Source organism: Gossypium raimondii, chromosome 10 (assembly GCF_025698545.1).
Source record: "Gossypium raimondii isolate GPD5lz chromosome 10, ASM2569854v1, whole genome shotgun sequence".
Classification (NCBI taxonomy): domain Eukaryota; kingdom Viridiplantae; phylum Streptophyta; class Magnoliopsida; order Malvales; family Malvaceae; genus Gossypium; species Gossypium raimondii.
Window position 1 is genome coordinate 20,089,309 of NC_068574.1, and position 21,489 is coordinate 20,110,797.

The 21,489-nt window shown below is 33.9% G+C and overlaps 2 protein-coding genes across 2 annotated transcripts; one reads left to right on the forward strand and one right to left on the reverse strand.

Moving 5' to 3' along the window:
- Positions 1-10,093: 10,093 nt before the first annotated feature.
- Positions 10,094-14,429, forward strand: LOC105776621 (acyl-coenzyme A thioesterase 2, chloroplastic). Its single transcript, XM_012599379.2, has 5 exons — positions 10,094-10,906; positions 11,070-11,247; positions 12,551-13,020; positions 13,465-13,593; positions 14,004-14,429. Exons 1-5 carry the CDS (start codon positions 10,238-10,240, stop codon positions 14,142-14,144), a joined length of 1,587 nt encoding a protein of 528 aa, XP_012454833.2. The 5' UTR covers positions 10,094-10,237; the 3' UTR covers positions 14,145-14,429.
- LOC105776620 (formin-like protein 2) lies at positions 14,420-18,870 on the reverse strand. The gene is made up of 4 exons (XM_012599378.2): positions 17,035-18,870; positions 16,642-16,841; positions 15,778-16,022; positions 14,420-15,504 (listed from the first exon to the last, which is right to left on the reverse strand). Exons 1-4 carry the CDS (start codon positions 18,534-18,536, stop codon positions 14,695-14,697), a joined length of 2,757 nt encoding a protein of 918 aa, XP_012454832.1. The 5' UTR covers positions 18,537-18,870; the 3' UTR covers positions 14,420-14,694.
- Positions 18,871-21,489: the final 2,619 nt, after the last annotated feature.

A 21,489-nucleotide genomic window follows, 5' to 3' on the forward strand; every position in this document is an offset into this window, starting at 1 on the left:
GGTCGGCCGACAACAATAAAAAATCATATGCTAGATTATTCGTGGGTTGGGGAGTTCACAGACTACGAGAAGTCTTAGGCATATGCTGAGACTTTATAATCCCCAAGTAGTCTTCTTTATGAAGACTAAGTTAGATTTAAAACGCATAGAATTGGTTTGAATGAAAGGTGGACTTGTGCATAGTATTGAGTGTGGCGGCAGAAGGTACTAGGGGAGGACTTTATTTAGGTTAGAAAGTTGAAGTTAATATAATTCTAAGAAGCTATTCAATGAATCATATAAATGTGGAGATTAGAGGACATTTTGAGGAAGATACTTGGAGAATGATAGGGTTTTCTGGGTGCCCAGATGTTCGATTTCAATCGAAATCAGGGGATCTTTGAAGGTTGGGTTGGGATAGTATGTTACCTTGGTTAGTTTGTGGGGATTTCAATGAAATTATTTATTCTTTTAAGAAGAATGGGGGTGTTATTCAAGAAGAAAGGCGAATGGAAGATTTTCTAAATGTGCTTCATGAATGTCAATTGGATGACGTGGGATATGAAGGGCCATGGTTCACTTGGGAAAAGGAAAACTTTGTGGAGAATAATATTTGAAAGCAACTAGATAAATGGGTCATGAATAATGCTTGGAAAGCGTTGTTCCCTACATTCTCATTGAAACATCTTCCCCGTTCATTCTTCGGTCATTACATATGATTGTTTGTATGTTTGAACTAAGTATATTAATTGAACTTGTAATGTTGAATGGAATTATGTTTGATTTGTGATTGTGGTACCTTTTGTTGGTACATTGGTTAGTCTTATAGGTTGAAGGATTTGGTATGTTTTAAGTGTGGTTGAAGTGTGTTTTAGTCATGTGAATGTTTGTGGAATTGGTGTGTCTTGGTGTGCAAGATTTAGTTTTGAAATGGCTTCTTTTAGGGGCAACTTATGTTGTACATGGCCTGGGACACGGGCTGTCACATAGTTGTGTGCCACACATGATCTAAGACACGGGCTGTCACACGGTCGTGTGCCACACACGGTCATGTGTCATTCTTATTTTAAGTACAGGTTTCACATGGTCTTAGACATGGCCTGCAACACGGTCGTGTGTCTCAAGTCAGTATGTAACACGGTTTGGCACACGGCCTATTACATGGCCATTTGACCCAACATCGAATGCACTCATGGTTTGGCACACGACCTGCAATACGACCATGTAGCCTTATTTCGAATACCCACATGGGCAGACACACGGGCTAAGATAGAGCCGTTTGTCCAGACTTCAAATGTCCACATGGCCTAGGTTATGTCACACGACTTGGCCATACAGCCATGTGACCCCTATTTCTAAAATTTTTATATTTTTTTAAAATTTTCTATTTTATTTCAAATTGATCCCTGATTGTTCCCAAGTTATTTTTAGGGCTCCGAAGGCTCGGTTTAAAGCCTAAAAGTGTATTTTTGCTATTATTATGATAAGTTATTAGATGTTGATATTAAGTTGCATAATTGTTTATGTTATGAAGTTAAACGTTTTGATTTGTACGGTAATATTTTGTAACCCTAATCCAGTGACAGAGACAGGTTAGGGGTGTTACAATGGCGCTTGATAAATACCCTAATTCACTTTTAACATGATCACTAAAAAGAAAATACTATCTGAATTTTGATTTTATGGATGCAAATTTAGGTCTTTACCCTTCATATACCTAGAAAAGAATCTTTGTCGTGAACGGTCTATTGAAATTAGTATGAGTTGGCGTGTGGGCTCTAGGTAAGGCATCAGAATTTGGGATGACGCATGGATTCCAAGGTTGCATACAAGACATATCCAATTAGGGGAGGGAAAGAGTATTAGTTAGGCTGGTATCAAAATTGATAAATCAGGATGTAAGAAGATGGGATGAGGAAAAGCTTACATTATACTTGGATGAGGTCACTGCAGAGAAAGAGCGTTACATTCCCCTTCCTGACCATTTGAGGGAAGATATGATAGTGTAGGGCGAGAAGTCATCGGGTGTGTTTATAGTCAGAAGCGGTGACAAGATTCTAATGCACGGTGAGGGGGAGGCTATAAGGGGTAAGCATTATAGGGCTTTTTACAAAAAAAAAAAAACTCTACCAGATCAATTGACTAGAGAAAACCAAAATTAAAGCCTTGAAAATTTTCAAAAATTACATTCCTAGTTATTACAATTAGTATAATAGAAGATTGAGAAATTCCGTCTTGTGCCCGAAATGTGCAAGAGAAAGTGAAATGTTAGAGCATATATTTAGGGACTGCCTATCTGTTGCAAAAATATAGGACAAATTACAAATTTCATGGCTTGGTAACATTTCTTATAGTTCGCTACAAGATTGGCTAAGTTACATTTTTTTCTTCACTTCCTAATCCTATCTGTAGGATTGTGACTTGCACTATATGGTTCGTTTGGTCAGCAAGAAACAAACTAGTCCACAAGAAGAATGTTATTTTGACACACGATATTATCTACAAAGTGGAATCCTACATTCGAGAAGTGGATGAATTACAGAGGAAGTTACCTACAAGACGAGTGGGCAATGAGTGTTGGAGGCCTCTTGAATTTCCTTTCCATAAGCTTAACTTTGACGCAGCGTTCAATAGGTGTGGTAAGCGTTCCTGCACTGGAATAGTTGTTAGAAATTAGGAAGGTAGAGTGGTGGTTTCAAACATAGTAATAAACAACAACATACCTACTAGTTTTGCTGCGGAGGCTATTGCTTGTCTTCAGGCAGTGAATCTTGGAAGAGATCCAGGGTTTCGAGAGGTATTGATTGAGGGAGATACTCTATCGGTAATAACGAAAATGCAAGCTTGTGACATAGATGATTCACTTATTAAGGCTTATATACATGACGCCAAACACAAACCAGGAGGTTCTAATAGATGTGATTTTCATCATAGTCAGTGAGATGCAAATAGAGTAACAAATATTTTATCAAAAGAAGGCTTAAAGTGGGGAAAAATACTTATCTGGTGGGTTTTGTGCCACTTTTTGCAAAACATGTGGCTGAAAATAACCGTTGTAGGCGTCGATCAGGGGACACAGAGAGTCGTAGTGATGTTCCTCTTCGTTTGCCTTGATTGTCAAGCTTACAGTGTTTCTTTGAGGACGAGACTAGATCGAAAATGTGTGAAATGAAGGGGTTTGGTTTTGTTGTTTTTCTGATGGAAAGCTTCATTGTTTTCTCCTTGGGGTTTTTGGTTTCCATGGATAGGGAAGTATCTAGCTTTGGAAATGAAGATCAATTAATGCTCTGCTGAGTTGTCTGCCAGAATAAAGTTGGGTTATTTGTTTTCCTTTTATTTTTTGTTTTGTCTCTTCGTATTTTCTTTTGAACCTTTTTTTTCCTCCTATTATTGTTCTTTGGGTTTGTTTCTTTAGGCTGGTTTTATTTAAATTGATGTTATGGGTGACTTCAGCCCAATTTTCTTTATCAATAATAATAACACAATTTCCCTTCAAAAAAATTTTCAATTAAATATGATTACAATTATAATTCTAAATGCATTAATAATTTAACACAAACATACCATATGAACTTATCTAATCAAGACAACAAACAAACAACTCTCTAAGGACTAATCAATAATTTTTTATCTTTTCCTCGATTTTCTTCAATTTGGTCCAATTTTTATCTATCCAATAATTCAATTCAATTTATCAATTCCAAAGATCTTATATCACCCTATTATAAGTGTATATTAATTTAATTTTGTTATTTGAATGCCCTAAACTTTTGCATTTTATTCAATTTAGTCCTTAAAACTAAAACAAGTATAACTTTCACAATTGAGCTTCATTTTTCATTCCAATTTCAATTATGTCCTCCTATAGCCCTCTAAAACTTGAATTTATAGAAATCTCATGGTAATTTCATCAAATTTTCATTTTAGTCCCTATATGCAAATTTAACAAAATTTACTTTATCAAAGAGTCCTTAAACATTTCATACCTTCCAAATCTACCCATTTCTATAAAAAGAACATCTAAGATTTATCAATGACAAATTTTGAAATCTTGCTAAATTTTAAAATCAGAGATATAAATTAACTGGACCTAGTTGTAACAATCTCAAAAACATAAAAAATACAATAAACGAATTAAAATCGGCTTACCAATTTGAAGGAAAAGCTTGACCGAAAGCTTGATTTTCTCTCCAATGGAGAAACGGTGGAAAAGGTTGAAGATAATAAAATAAAAATGACCATTCACTTCTATTATTAGTTTTATTACATATTAACCTTATTTAAATATAAATTAACCTATTATTTATTTATTTTTCATCCATAAACCGCCTACTCTACTTAGGTATGGCATAATTTCCTTTTTAAGCCATTCAATTATTCTTTTAGACCCATTTAGTCCATCTAAACTAATAGCGATTAACTTTTATATATATATTTTTTACGATTTAGTTTTTTTCCTTAATTAACTATCTAAACGTTAAAATGCCTAGACCAAATTTTAATACACCTATATAATAACTCCGTAAATATTTAATAAAAATATTTATAGGTTTTGTTTACATAAACGAGGTCCCAATACCTCATTTTCTAAAATCACTTGACTTTAGGGACAAATCACTTATAATTAACTATTCATTCAATTAGTAAAAATTATCAAATCAAAATTTAATATAATGCTATATTTGACTCGTAAATATTAAATAATAATAGTTACGGACTCACTCGTCAGATTTCTGGTCTCAAAACCACTGTTTTCGACACCACTAAAAAATAGGTTGTTACATAAATGATTATTTTACTGTAAATTTGACAAAAGTTGTTCCAACAACGAATATGACATATCGTAACTCGGACCTGATGATTGGGTCAGATATTGAGGTGTTACACAAACTAGGAAAAAAAAGAAGAGATTATTCCTAGACAATCACAGATGTACAATATATAGGATATAATATTTAATAAATATGAAAAATGAAGCCTAGACAAATCACAAATTTTGAATTACAATTGGAAATAAAACAAATTAAGTTAGAACTTTTCCAGCTTAAAAATGAACAACAAGAAATGAAGAAGCAAATGAAAACTTTAAAACAAGAATAACTAGAAGATAGTTCTTTAAAAATTGAACCTGACCGTAGAGATAATACACAAGAATACATGATGGTTCTCGCTGAAGTATCCATCCAAAGATATTTGATAAAAATAAATCTCATTATAAACAACGAATTTCAATTGGAAACAGTAGCCCTTTTTTACATAGAAGCAAATCAAAATTGTATTAGAGAAGGGATAATTCCAATAAATATTATAACAAAACATCAGAATCTCTTAAAGTCGCAAATGGTAATAAAAAAACTCAAAATTACTTAAAAATTCCTAATGCTGAAATTTGTAATAAAGTTATCAAATATCAAACATGTTTTTAATAGTATAAGATATTACCCAAGATGTCATATTAGGAACCCCGTTCATATCTTTACTCAAATCCTACAAAGTAACAAATTATTCAATATCCACCAAAGTTTTAAATATTAAGGTAGAATTTCCTTTCGTGGAAAAACTCAAAATAAAAAATCTTGACCTATTAAATTTTTGTCCATCCGAATGAGCAAATCAATAATTTGATTAATCATAAATAGAAATAAATTTCTTTTCTAAAAGAAGAAATATGTTTTAAAAATTATCTAGACAATTAGATAAAAAAGGAGAAGTCCAAAAAAATCAAATTAAAGAAGAAATAGAATCAACAATATATTCGACATTCCTAATATTTTTTGCAACAGGCAAAAACATGAAGTGAAATTACCATATGAAAATGATGTTGATGAAAGACAAATTTCAACAAAAGTAAGACCAATACAGATGAACAAAGAAATGAAAGAATTTTGTAAAAACAAATATAAGATATTCTCAATAAAAAAATTTAATCAGAAGGAGAAGCCCTCTTTGGAGTTGTTCAAAATTTTATGTGATGAAAAGCAAACCTTGAAAGAGAGATACCAATATTAGTCATTAATTACAAATCTCTCAATCAAGCTTTAAAATGAATTAGATACCCAATCCCAAATAAAAAAGATTTATTGTAAAAACTTTGCAATGCCAATATTTTCTCAAAATTTGACATGAAATAAGGATTTTGGCAAATCCAAATCAAAGAAGAAGAAAGATACAAAACGATATTTACTGAACCATTTGGACAACACGAATGAAACATAATATCTTTTTTACTAAAAAAATGCTCCATCTAGATTCCAAAGAATTGTGAATGATACTTTTATCCATATTCCCAATTTACAATAGTATACATTGATGATGTACTAGTGTTTTCTAAAAATTTAGAAAAACACTTCAAACACTTGCCCATTTTTATCAAAGTTATAAAAATAACGGTTTAGTAGTATATAAATCCAAGATTAGTTTGTTTCAAACCGAGTTAAGGTTTTAGATCATTATGTTACCCAATGGACCATTACTCCAATAAAAAGATCTATAGAATTTACAAAAAAAATTCCAAATCAAATCCTTGATAAAGTCCAACTACAAAGGTTCTTACATAGTTTCAATTATGTCATAGATTTTTATCCCGGTCTTAGCAAATTATGTAAGCCCTTATATGAGAGGCTTAAGAAGAACTCACAACCTTGGATAAATGTTCACACCAATATAGTTACCCAAATAAATAAATAAATAACAAATCACCCAACTTTCTTGTTTACACCTAGTTAATCCAACCGTCTCCAAAATAGTAAAATAGATGCTTCTAAGATAAAGTATGGTGGGATTTTGAAACAGGTTAAGGAAGGAAAAGAATAAATAGTACAATTTACATATAGACATTAGAATCCAACTTAGCAAAATTATAGTACAATTAAAAAGAGATTTTATCAATTGTTTTATGTATTACAAAATTTCAAAGTGATTTATTAAATCAAAATTTTCTTTTCTGAATTGATTGCAAATCAACAAAAGAAGTTATACAAAAAGATGTTCAAAATATTGTCTCAAAACAGATTTTTGCAAGATGACAAGCAATTTTAAATATATTTAATTTCGAAATTGAATATATCAAAGGAGAAACTAATTCTTTACTTGATTTTTTTCGCAAAAGAATTCTTTCAAAAATGCCCCCAAAACTCAAAGACAACGGAAAAGGAAAAGTAGAAAAATCATCCTCCAAACAAAAATATCATCAAAACCATCAAATCATAAAATAGAGAGATTGCTTTACACAAATCAAAATCTTTCAAAAATATTTCTCAAGAAACATCTCTTCAAGAAGTATTTTTCAAAAGAAGTAGCATCTTCACATATGCTACACAAAAATCCTCACAATATTTTATAAAAAAATGTTTTGAAATTTTTTTCATAATCCATTTCTTTTCAAAATTGTGTATTTCCTTACTTTTTTTTCTTGGAATTATGCTTATTAACAAGATCATTACATGAGAGTCCCATTGTTAGTTCGAAATTTAGAATGAAATGGTGGAATAAATTTAATGATGAAAAATATGATTCCAAGTATTTGGATGATCTTTTCAACAAAAACTTAAGGTTATGCAAATCCGTTGTCCAAGATCAAACTACTGCTAAGTTCCTTCATGCCAAATCGACTGCCAGCGCAATGTTGGCTCAAGCCAAAGAAGATTTGTTTTGCAACCATCAGAGAATTCCTTGCAAAGTAAATACCAAGATGAATAGGGGTGATTCCCTACAAAACAAAGACAAAGATGAACATGGGTGAACATGAGTGATTCCCTCCAAAGGATGGAAAGCAATAGTAAAGATTCTCTGCAAAGAAAAACTTCAATTTTAAATACATTTTTAGAATATTGAATTTATATATTTTAAAATTTTATAAAAAATATTTTTAAACTTTTTTAAAATAATTTTTACATTTTTATATTTTATAATAATATTATTAATTTCAACTAATTTCTTTTCCACTATCCCTTTTTAGTAAATTTTATTTTATAAATTTCAATAAATTATATCCAGATTTTATATTTTTAATGTGTAAATATATTTAATAAAAATTGTTCTTTTACATAAAGACACCACGTGGTGCTTTGTGATTGGCTATAAGATTTTTTTAACGCCTATAAAAATGGACTAAAAATAAAACGTATGCATACTTTAGGTATCAATATGGACCAAAAAAGAAAATTTAGATATCAAAATGAAAAAATGGGTATACTTTAAAGGTTAAATAATGAATTAAACCTTTATATTATGATTTACGATGGATTGTATTGATTTTAATTTTTTTTAAAATTGTATGTTGAAAAATAAAATAAATGTCTTTGTAAACCGCATGCAAGTCACTATTTATAAGGTGAATAATGTTAAATTATTCAAACTTCTTTTAATTATTGAATATGCTTCATATTATATTTATTTAAATTTCTTTTAATATATTTCTAAAAAATTTAAATTAGCAAATATGTGAAGTCGCATTTGATATTACCTGAATGTTTGCAATTAATTCAAAATTTTAAAGAAATTTAATTTAATTCCACCACTAAACGGAAAAATGCAATTTATTTAATGCAATTAAGAATTATTTTATTATTTTCACTAATTTTTAACATACAAAAATCAAGGAAATAATATTCAAAGGAATTGTTAGGAATACTGTAAGAAATATATATTTAGTTAAACTATAAATATTTTCATTATTAAGCATTGATGTTGAAATTAAAAGGAATAAAATATGTGAGGGTTTGTGTTGCAATATTTTTAGAAAAATTAAGCTTCAAATAAAACACAATGACAAAGATGAACGATTGCAAAATGAATATTTGAGACACAACACTTTAAAAAAATTATAAAAACGCAAAAAGATTTAGACATAATTATATTTTTAATTAAGCCTCAATTTAAATCCATTATCAAATATAGAGGACTGCATAAATAAAATGGTGGGGTGAAACTCCTAAAGAAAACTATAAAACACACACACAAAAATAAAGGATTTAGAGATAATATCCCTTGATTTTTATATGCATCATTATATATAAAATTCATTTATGTAGCATTATTAAATAAAGCAAAATTTAATTCATATTATATATTGTTATTTAAAACATAATAATTATATATATATTAATATAAATATGGATAAATTCTAATATTAGTGACATTAATATAGAAAAATGATTTTGATAATTAATTTAAAATGTGAATTTTTAATGCTGCCAAATGTCAAAAATCTATATTCTGAACACAAATTTTTAAGAATTTGCAATATTTAATATATATATATATATATATACACGATGTGATATATGATTTTGTACATCTTATATATTTTTATATTTTTCATATATATATTTAAAAATTATATAATTAGTAGTACATTAGTAATAGAGGTGTCTATGGGTAGGGCTAATCAAAATGTTAGACCTGTTTGTTAGGCTTGACTCGGCCCAAAAAATGGGCCTAGAATTGTTCAAGCCCGACATTGATAAAAATGTTAAAACTCAGGCCCGGCCAATCTATATTATTTTTTATATATTTTTTAAAAATATAATACATCTAAAATACTAAAAACATTAAAATAAATATTTTTAATAAATTAAAAATAAATTTTAAAAAATATGTATACTTAAATAACTAAGATAAGTGCAACTTAACAAGTAAATACATCTAAAATAGTAACATAATTAACAATAAAATAAAAGATACTATTCAAACAATAACAACAAAATAGTAGCAATATAATAGTGAAATGATAACAAAATAGTGAAAAACAATAAGAAAATAACAACAAAATAATATAAAAAAAGCAAGAAAACAGTAAAAAAATAACAGTTTCTTTTTCTTTCTTTTTTTGCATATTCGGACAAGGCCGAGTCCAGGCCAAAAAATTTTACCTGAAGTCCCGGCCTATTTTTTAAAAGAGTCTTATTTTTTTAATCTAAACCTCTATTTTTTGGTCATATATTTTTACTCAAAATGAAAAAAGAAAATTAGTTAGTAAAATGAAAAAGCTGGTATACTTCGGGGCCACATAGTGATATGAACCTTATTTATTTCTGCCCTAAACTAAATATTTTTGTTGGCTACACGAAATTTAAATTAATTTCTTCTTTTGACATGTCTTGTGAAATTTAATATTTTCTTCCTACTTTTTATCATCCAGATCAAACCAAACCCTCCCGAATAGGAAAGCTTTGCAATGTAACGAATGGAAACTCCACACACCAATTAACTTGAAACTATCCTCTAGTTTTACAGTTTCCTTCAACGTTATCAAACCATGATCCCTTTGAAAAGACCACTTTCTCACCCTTCCTTCATTTTTAACAAGTCCAACTCCAAATCTCTCCGATCCTTGATTAAAAATACTCGTTCAACCAATGAAACCTTCAGTTCCCCAATTCCCATTTTTTATTTCAAGTTTTCTGATTCAACCATGCCGATTTTCGCTGCCAATTCGTCTTCATTCTCAAGGGTAAATACCCACTTCCCAGATTCAGTAAACCAACCGACACTGACTTCCAAGGCCCAAACTTTTCCACAAATCAGAACCTTTTGTGTTAAAAGAACAAACCCAAATGCTGAACTTTCAGCTTCAAATGATATCCCAATTGTTTCCACTGTTAGTGGACCAATTCAGACCTCTCAGCCTATTGATGCAGGGTCTTCAATGAGGAAACCAATCAGTTTATGGCCTGGAATGTACCACTCTCCTGTAACGAATGCCTTATGGGAAGCAAGATCAAGCATGTTTGAGAAAAGTTTTGCTGAAAAAGATTCTCAAACTGAATTAGTTGCGAAAACCCCTTCAATGAGCAGGACTAGTATTGCTTATAAGTTTTCTTCTGATTATATACTTAGGGAGCAGTATAAGAATCCTTGGGACGAGATGAGGATGGGGAAATTGCTCGAGGATCTTGATGCTCTTGCTGGAACCATCTCCTATAAGGTCACAATTTTGAAAATGATTTGTAAATATAATTTAATGGCTATATTAAAATTGTTTGAGTTTAGACTCGTGATAGTTTTTGAAATGGGGTAAAATATATGCATGCTCTGAGTTGAGTACTTAATTTCATACTTAGTGTAATTTATTTCTTGCTTTGCACCAGCACTGTCGTAAGGATGATGGTGCTACAAGGCCTATATTATTGGTTACTGCTTCTGTTGACAAGATGGTTCTCAAGAAACCGATCCGAGTTGACTTTGATTTGAAAATATCCGGGGCTGTTACATGGGTTGGGAGGTCATCAATGGAGATTCAGATGGAAGTAACTCAATCTACGCCAGGTAGTGCAGAATAAAGGCTAGTTGATGTTTTATTTTGTGCTTTCTTACGTGGTCTGAAGTTGGCTGCAGATAATTTTCATTTACATTTGCGGCCGTATGTTTGTTTCTTCTGATTCTGAATGTCCATGGACCATCATCCTATAGTGGCCTTGTTGAATTAAAACATGTGAATATATATTGATTAGTTTAGTTGAGTTTGCAGCTAGATCGAGTTGATAACTATTCTGTACATAGATAATCTAGAAGGTGTACGAGTTTGAAAGTTGCCATTGACCCCATTATTTGTGTCTTTTTTCAAATATTGTTGCTGCTTATATGCTGCACACTTGATATGATGTTAAAGGTCTTTCTTCTCCGTTGTAATGCCTGATTTTACCTATTTTGATCACCCATGTCAAATATCATGCAAATTTTGATCACAGTGTGTGATTACCCGAAAGATTAATACAAGGAACCTCAGGTTAATCTCTGATATTAGGATGTCATCGAGAGTTTTGGCTTGTTGAGATCAATATCAAAGACTGCCTAACCCTTGTTTTTGCCCTCTTTATATCTTCCAGCTGGTTCAGTAAAGAAAACCCTGAGCTGAACTAATGTGTTCAAGAGCCTTTTTGCAACTAGCAGATTAATAGTTTCACATGAATTTTAGCCAGTTCACTGATTTCAATTCCAGGTCAAGGGATCTATGGTTGTTCCTTTTCGTTTTGCTGGTTTTGTATTCAAACCTGATGAATTGGTCATCTTGCACAGTCAAATAGCAGTCAGCTATATCACTTATTGAGGTGTAATTTGCTCTTTCATTCCACTCAACTCAAACCTATTAGGTTATATCAATGTTCACAGTTGACTTCTCTTTGGCTCAAATTTTCTGCTCTTTTATTGGTCCGTTAATGCGGGAAGCTTGCTGCATCTGCTTCAACTTTCAAAGATCTGTATTGTAGACCTGGGATATGTGTACCAAATGAATTTCTAACTTTCAGATATAGCATTCTCAGATGCTGCTGAGTGCTGAGTAAAATAATTTTTATGCTTTTTTCTGAGAGTCACATACAAAGCCCTCAAATTTGGTGATATTTTCCTTTGCCTAGATTGATTTTCTCTGATTTTTGGCTTTGTGTGTCTGAAATGAAATGAACAACTAAGAAGTAAAACCTGAAAATCACCGGTTCAATCCAATCCCTTGTTAAAAGTTTTTGGAACTAATGTACTTGATTTGAATGATTTCTCTGTATCTTAAGTTTCTTTGGAGTTTAATAGTTTTCTATTGTGGTTAGCTACTAATATAGTTTTTTTCTTTTGGTAGATTCTCCAGATCCCTCTGATTCAGTAGCTCTTGTGGCAAACTTCACATTTGTTGCTCGTGACTCCAAGACAGGAAAATCTGCTCCACTTAACCAGATCTTGCCCGAAACTGAACATGAAAAATTGCTGTGGAAAGAAGCAGAAGAGAGGAACAAAATGAGAAAGCAGAAGAGAGTAGCGGAAAAGAAGGATGTTGATAACAGAGATGAAGACAGACTTAACACATTGTTAGCCGAAGGGCGGGTTTTCTGCGACATGCCAGCATTGGCAGACAGAGATAGCATTCTTATAAGAGATACTCGTCATGAGAATTCATTGATGTGCCAACCACAGCAAAGGAATATTCATGGTCGAATTTTCGGAGGATTTTTGATGCGGAAAGCATCTGAACTGGCCTTCTCGAATGCTTATGCCTTCGCTGGTGCGGCTCCTTGTTTTATGGAAGTTGATCATGTCGACTTCTTTAAACCTGTAAGTAAGCTAGTACTATCAAGTAAGATGTAGATCGAACTTCACAGTAACTAATCTCGACACAACATAAATTGCACCTTTTCTTCCTCAGATTTTGGTAGCTTCTCAGGTGTAGCGAGGTGGCCTTGTGATAATTAATGTTATGAATAATGGTTAAGTTAGTTGTGTTGATGAACTTTGACACTAGTTTTACACAGTAAGATAAAGAGGGTTTTCTCGAATCGGCTGCTTTGGGAAACTTCCTTTCTTAAGTTGAAGGTTGAAACTGTTCAAGAAATAATTAAAACTTTCAGAAAAATTCATTCTTGCAGCTGTTTATAAGTTGATGAATACGCCACCAATGGATCCACTACGTAGAAAGTTGTGCTGAAATTTACTAAAATATTTTGTTTTATTTATATATGAAATTATCAAGGGAACAACGCTTTTTTTTGGGTGATGCAGGTGGATGTTGGAAATTTCCTCCGTTTCAAGTCTTGTGTTTTATACACAGAACTTGAGAACCCTATGAAGCCTCTGATAAATGTGGAAGTTGTAGCTCATGTCACAAGGCCTGAGCTAAGGTGCAGTGAGGTGAGTACCCGAAACTATATAAGAACGAAAGAACTTTGTGTAATAATTGTTTGCTAGGTTAAAACATCTGCCATCATGCTTCCTCGCTGTTATAGCACATTCGATCTCAAATTAAAACTTGATTGACTTACAATGATCACTGTCTAGACCCCATTCTGTAAATGAAAAGAACGAACACTTGAATTCAACAAGTTGAATAAAAAACAATGGTTCTACACATGCATGCACATTAGTAATCTTAAATGATCTGGAAGGTCCAGATAGAACATCAAAAGCTAGTTGGAGTTGCGAAATAATAGCTAATACTTAATTACCTTCTCATAAGTATTGTGTCCTCCCAAGTTCTTTCATTTAGTGTTTGGATTGGGATGCAGTATTTATCTTCAGTAAATATGGTCTTATATGAATAGGTATCCAACAAATTCTACTTCACATTTACTGTCCGCCCCGATGCCATGAAAGAGGGATTGAAGATTCGAAATGTTGTTCCAGCTACCGAGGAGGAAGCACGGCGGGTGCTTGAACGTATGGATGCTGAGAGGTCCCAATAGTGCTGTTTTGCTTTATATTCATTTGAAATTTTGAATCTTTCTCGTATCTAAGAGAACCCCATGGTCGATATGCAATAAGTGAACAAGCCCAGTGTCTGTAATTCAACACATTTTTTCATTGTCAAGATCCAATGATGGAAATTTTTCCATCTCAATCTCCCAAAAAGAAAATAAAGGTCGGACAAGGGGGGTCTTGTTTTTGTGTATCATATCATATTTATATTATCTTTGAACAATCTCTGCTCCATTATAACAAAAGGTTTGGCAGGCCTGTCTTAAAACACAGCAGATGTCTACTTCTATCATTTAGCATAAACTTGAAACTTCGTAACTAATTTATTTACAGGAAAGATCCAACTTTATAGCTACACTATATAAGCTCCTGATAAATATATATATGTTGAGATTTGCTCACAAGCACATTTGCATTGAATGCCGCATTCTGAAATGGGAGCTGTTAGAAGTTATGATTCAGGGATAAGGAACTATGATGAAAGGTGATGATATTTACCCACAAGAACAAATGCGGATGTGAGACATTTATCAGGAACTATGATGGGGTTTCATCATCAGAGGAACTATAATGCCGCCTTACATTGAGTCCGGGAAAAACTGATGGAGTGGGAGGGTTTTGTAATGGACGTGCCGAACTGTATATCGTTCTCTCATTCACCTTTGCAACCTCTTTGCACACTTGATCAAGAATGGAAAGGAAATCCCTAACGACCATAAAGATTCGGAATGGATGAGCTTCTTCCTGGGCTGAGTTCCCATGGAAATACCCTGTTATCTCCTTCACCATAGAGAGAGCAACTCTGTCTTGGGCTTGGATTCTTACAATCTCTTCCTCTGCCTTCTTCAGGAACTCATTCATCGACTCCGAGAATTTGCAGCTATTGTCTTTCAGAGCAATCCCTTCATTGAGTTTTACAACTTCTCTGATTTTAGAGATACCAGTAGCAAGTTTTGCAACATCAATACTGAGAACATCGGAATCCATCGCAGCAGCCTTTTTCACATTGGTTAGCTCCCCACTTAGACCGGAAACTACTAGCAGACCCAACTTCCTTAATTCAACATCATCCTGAAAATCAGATTGCTGAATTTTCTCAGCTTTTGGATTTTGATTGGCACCAGAAAGGTGTGAACCTTCCACCCTGATGATTTCCTGCACAACAAAATGCAGAAGTGTGGTTTTCCCATCCGTGCCCTTCACATCAACAAGTTTTAAGAGTGTGTCGAGCTTGAAGGCATGTGCATCACCACGGTTGGTGCCAACATTCATGCGGTTCCCAGTTTTGAGTACTGCCTCCAAAAGCTTCAGAAACATTCTGCTATTTCTCAACTCTCCACAAGCAGCCTGCAGAAAATAAATAAGTCGCATCAATTAGAGAAATACCAGAAAACAGTAAATTGAAATATAGAAATCCTTCATCTAAAACATCAAACGACCAGTTTACCAAGTGTAACAGTTATGAAAAGGATGCAGAGCTCAGGAATACAAGTGGCACAAAGCTTTATCTAAAGCAAAATGGAGAAATAGTGCACCCACGGTTGCCCCCATAATGTTATTGGATGCAAAGATCACAATCATTGAGTTAAATCCAAGCATAAGGTTTTGCATATTACTTACCTGTAAAGTTTCAAAAGATCCTTTCAGGTACTCAATTTCAGAGTCAAAATTAGCAATGTAAAGCAAAGCATCAACCCTCTCGAAGGCAAAAGGTATGTCAAGCACTGCCTTGAGGAATTTCTCAGCAGGACCTAGCTTAAAAGGGGATTCATCGTTGAACTCCTTCAGTTTATGCTCTTCTTCTTTGCTTGGAGCCATCTTTAATAAGCTTTCCAAGAGCTCAATCCCAAGAGTGTCTGAATTGCCTGTTCGCAAAGTTAAAGCACTTTAGATATTGAATGGAAGGCAAGGATGGGGAGGGAAATGAGGTAAAGATGAAGCAGGCAATGGTGCAAAGAGAAAAACTTGGTTGTCCCTTCCAGAATATCTCTTTGCAACTATAGTTTGAAAGGCAATAAAGTATGTAGAGTTTTGATCCATAAGTAGCTAGACTTTCAGCAATTATGAACAGCATGAAATGCACCATATTTTCTCCGCGGATTGCCACCTCAACCACATCAAAATGTATAGTGAAGTGGACAACAGACAGCAAGTAGGTGACACCACAGAAACCTATGCTACATGAGGTACAGTTTTGACGGGAGACGAGACCTCCTAAGTTGGGAGAGACTATTCATTTAAATCATGAATTACTGCAGTTAGTCTCAGTTTTTATTTATGAGCGCTTGGTTTGAATACCAAACTCAATATTTTATGGTTGCAGTGCAACTAAATCATTTCGAGACCAGAGTTCTTATGCACTGGAACATGTCTCTAGACTCTAGAGAGCATCTTAATTTCTTGTCAAGGAAAAAATAATATTTCTCCTTTATTGATCTATCTTTTACAGATCAATTGTATTTTACATGAAAATGATAGGATTACCTTCCATAAGTGCTTCACAGACTTCATCAATGGTCACATTTAGTGCCCTCAATAAAATGGCAATGTTCTGTGACTTCTTTGGATCAAGAATGCGATTTTCCTGATTCACGGCAGCCAGAATCGGCTTGCGGGCATTATCTTTGGTGGCCAAATTTGAATTATTCACCATAAACAGTGTCTCAATCATTTCCTCATTCAATCTGCAAGCATCATTATAGCATTCTACAACTTTAAAAAAACATTGAAAAAGCAATAAATAGACATTACATAGCCATAAAAGTAATTCAATGCCAAAAGAAGAATAAACTATAAGCAAACTAGATATATATTATTACGACAACATGGCTGACAGCACTAAACTAATTAAGTAAAAGAAGGAAGTAGGCATCTCACTGAAAAGAGCTTGCTTTTATCTGATCCCACACCATGGCCCGATCCGAACTCGCTCTAACTTTATCCCAATGTAAAGGCTTGAGTTTGGGTTTTAGGGTCTCTTCACTCCTCCCTAAGCCTTCGTTGTTCTTCGACTGCCCATTTACCACCATTGGCCTAGAAGGAGCAACAAGTACCGGAGGCCCCCTAGACTTAGTCTCCGAAACAGAGTTCACTGCCACAGGAACCTCCCAAAAACGCGACGGAGGAAGCGGAGGAGGTGGCGGCGGTAGCTTTTTAAGCATAACCTTTGATGGAGATTCCTTGTTCTGCCCCGAAAGACTTGAGCCTATATCCGGTGAATCCCTATCTGAACACGACGAAGATGAAGGTGGAGTTGAAGATGAGGTTTTTACTCTCACAGTATAAATGGGAACAACAGTATCTGGAGACTTGGATCTCTGACTCGAAGGGCTTGAGTTCAAGAATGAATTTGAAAGTGAACGACAGGTAGATAAAGGGTAAGAAGCTGTTCTTGAGTTGAAGCTTCGGCTGCCAAAATTCTCACCATGAAATTCCCTTCTTGAACTTGATTCTATTCTTACTGATGGAGGTGGACTCTCTCTTCTACCAGGAGACCCTCTTGGCGAAAAAAACTCATCTTCTTCATCTTCGACATCGTTCTCAGAACTACCCATTTGTTCATTTTGGAGAAATTGTTCTCCACTTTGGAAAGTTTGGACTTTTGGCAATGGTGGCAATGGATTCAGTTCTGGAGAGCCAAGCTTTTGATAAGGAGAAGATGAACCTCCCAACTTGCTACCTCCATTGCTAGAGAGGATAACTTTTTGTGGGTCGACTGTAGAGTTTACAAGTGTTCCTAAGTAAAGAAACTCGGAGCTGCGGTTGATTGAGACATAGCGGGGCGGTTGTTGCGCTGGAGGTGGAGCTGGTGGCTTTTGGGAGGCATCTGAGGGAGGAATGTTGGGAGGGAATAAGCGCATTGAGTCTGAAAGGGAAGCTTTATCTTCGGAGTTGGAAGTGTTGTTGTGGTGGTGGTTACGATTGCGGAAGAAGAGGGTGAGGGCGACGAGAGCGAGGATGACAGCGGCCGCAAGGAGGGAGGAGGAGAGGGAGATGAGGACGATGTGCCGGCGGTGGGACGAGGGTGAGGGAGAGTCAGGTACGAGCAGGGAGGATATGTTGGCGGGAAAAGTTGGTACCATGGAGGGTGGCGGAGGAGAAGGAAATGAAGGAAAGAAAGGCTTTTGAGGAGTGGAAGGGGGGGTGGTGGAGAAAGGATATTTGGGTGGTTGTTGCTGGCTGTGATAAGGCGCCGGTTGCGGCGCGGGGAATACGGTAGAGCTAGGAGGATAGATTGGTGGGGAGGAAATATTAGGGAAGAAAGGCTGGTGGAGAAGACGGCGGTGGTAAGTGAAGCAAGTGGCGGTTGTGGTGGTAGCGGAGAGGAAGAGGAGAAGGAGGAGGTGGAGGTGGAGGTGGGTCACGGTGGTTAACGGCATTCTTGATTTTTGAATAAAAAGTTGAGATAATCAGATTGAAACAAAAAAAGAGGAAAGCTAAATTTGTTTGCAGATTAACAGCATTTTGAACAAAAATCCAACCTTTTCAATGTAAAACAGTAAATGATAATAAGAGTGAATGTAGAAAGAAAAGAAGAGTGTGAAGCAGGAGGCAGACATGGGAAACTTAAGAGGGAAGTAGACAAAGTCAAGAAATGTATTTGAAGAAGATAACACAACGCAAGAGGTTAAAAATCTCTGACAGACAGCGATTTCCCATTATTGGGATTTCCCCATCATTTCTGTTTTTTTTTTTTTTTTATTGGGATTCTTCATTCTTGCAACTCTATCCTCCGCCTTTTCTTTCGTTCGACTATCTGTGACTCTTTGAACGAAAAAGAAACCCCCCAAAAACTATCGAGCTTTTTAAATGCGTTACTATAATTTTGGCTAATATACTAATAAACCACTTAAACTACTTATCTATAATCTATAGGATAAACTATAAAAATAGTTACTTTTATTTTTTTCATATTACATTTTAATTATTTGTGTTTAAAATATTACATTTCAGTCACTTACATTATCATTTTGTTACGAAATAGTTATCCCTAACGACGATCGTCGTGACTGTCTTAATAGGTTTTAAATGCTAAATTAGATGTCCTACGTGGGAGTCTAAATTATTTATTCAATCAAACCATACAAACCAATGGCCTGATCAGTTTGACCACTAATCTAGTTCTAAAAATTTTACTTAAGAGTATACTTTAATTTTTAAAATTTTACTCTATAATTTTATATAAATAAATAATCAACCCAAAGAGAAGCGTAGATAAACTATACTAGTATTATTTAAATAACCCTTTAAATCATTTTTTGTTAACATTTATCCTATATTTTTTATCTATAAAAGTTATTGATTTTGATATTAAAGTAAAATTATTTTGAATTTTTAAACTAATTTGCATACTAATGTTTCCCATTGAATGGACTCTGCCTCCCACTAAATTATGCAATTTCAAGCCTTTGTTGGAAGGTTACCAGGGTACCAAGATGCAATTCAATGATTTGCGGAAGGGACCTCATAGTTGTGCTCAAGGATATCACCCTCCGAAAGGTGTTTAAGGATGGGTTTGGATGGACAGTGGGGTGCAATGCGTTTAGCTTACTTTTTGTCTCACACTACAGTATCTAATCTCATTGCCACTGTTGTTTTTACACTAACCGCAGGTAAACGCACCGTCCATCCAAACCCACCTTAAGTATTGTTTATTCAATGAAGGTGCAAATGGTTTTTGTAATGTTCATTTTGAGCTAAGGTTTGTCGATGATAGGTCCTAGAAGCCTCGTAACCAATCGTGGCCCTTTGATGTTGGTCACACTGTGGCCTATATCTTTCGGGGGCTAACTATAAAGCCTTGACAATATATAGTGATCTATGGGAAGTGCTAGGACCGAAAGTGAAGGATTTCAGATGATGTGCCTCATATATTTCCCCTTATTCCTTCAAGGGGAAGGGGTGATCAATTGGAGTAAGGACTAACACAAGTGTTGTTACTGATGCAGGACCATTCAACCATCTTTTTCACGTAGTCAATCTCAACCTTTAGGTGAGGAAATATCTTCTGCAAATTTTGCTACAACTGGGATTTCCTCTGATGAAAAGGAGAAGGATCATTTATGTTGGAAAAATCAGTTTAGAAAATAATTATTATAAGTACAGTGGAAGTTTTAAATTTTTTTCTAAAACCAAACTCTTTTGTGATATTTAAAGTATAAACCCTAACTAGAATTATACATGTGCTTTGTGCAAGGTGGACTTAAGTCGATCCTTGCTTTCAACTGAACGACATTCTCCACTATTCTTGTAACACGAATTGCGTTGAGTGTGGGCTTGAACAACATGAACAAAAAACACAGAAAAGAAACGATTTACTTACTTTTAGTAGGTGGCGACACACCAATGTACGAACACTAAACAGAAAATTAGCAAGAAATATAGAGAATCAAAAGTGACTTCAACTATAAGTGTGACAGGTCAGTTGTAATATTTATATGTGTTACAATGGAACACACGAAATATTCTAAGGATCGAACTCAAGAGATTGTCAATTGTAAATTTGTTTGTCAAATTAATTACAAGCTAAACAATTACTAGTCTATTTGAATCAAAAATTAGTAACGCAAACCAAATATGAAAATATATTAAAGCTAAATTCTAAATTTACAAATAAAAATACTAAACCAACTTTCTTCCATTTTACTAGAAACAATGCAAATGGATTGGAATGATGGTCGAATGATTCGTTAATTACTAACTAAGCTAATAAACCAATGTTGATTATATTATTTGCCACTTGTTGCTAGGAATCTCCTCTCGGCCTCACTTACGCATATAAATCTCCTATCAGTTTCACTACTCGACACAAATGTATCAAAGTCCTACCTGATAAAGTCTCCTCTCAAACTCATCTATCTAAATCTTCCACTAAAGGCGTCAATTCTAGTGTAATATGCGATTCAATACAATTGAACAAAAAAATAACCAAATCATAGATAATGACTTAGTTAAGTAACCCACTCATCAATCAACCAATAAAACAATTTAGTAAATAATCAAACTTAAATCTCATACAAGCATTTTAACAAACACATAGTAGGCATAAAATATAAAAGAGCAGGATTTGAGAAAATGCTCATTAATAAATTAAAATTCGATGAAGCCCACAAGTTTGATCATCTCCATTAACAGAGTTCTCGACAAAAGAGAAGAAAATCTACAACCAAAATCTATTCTAAAGAAAGTTTTACCGTCATAATTTTATATAAATAAATAATCAACCCACTGAGAAGCGTGCGTAAACTATACTAGTATTATTTAAATATCACTTTAAATCACATTTTGTTAACATTTATCTTATATTTTTATCTATAAAAGTTATTGATTTTA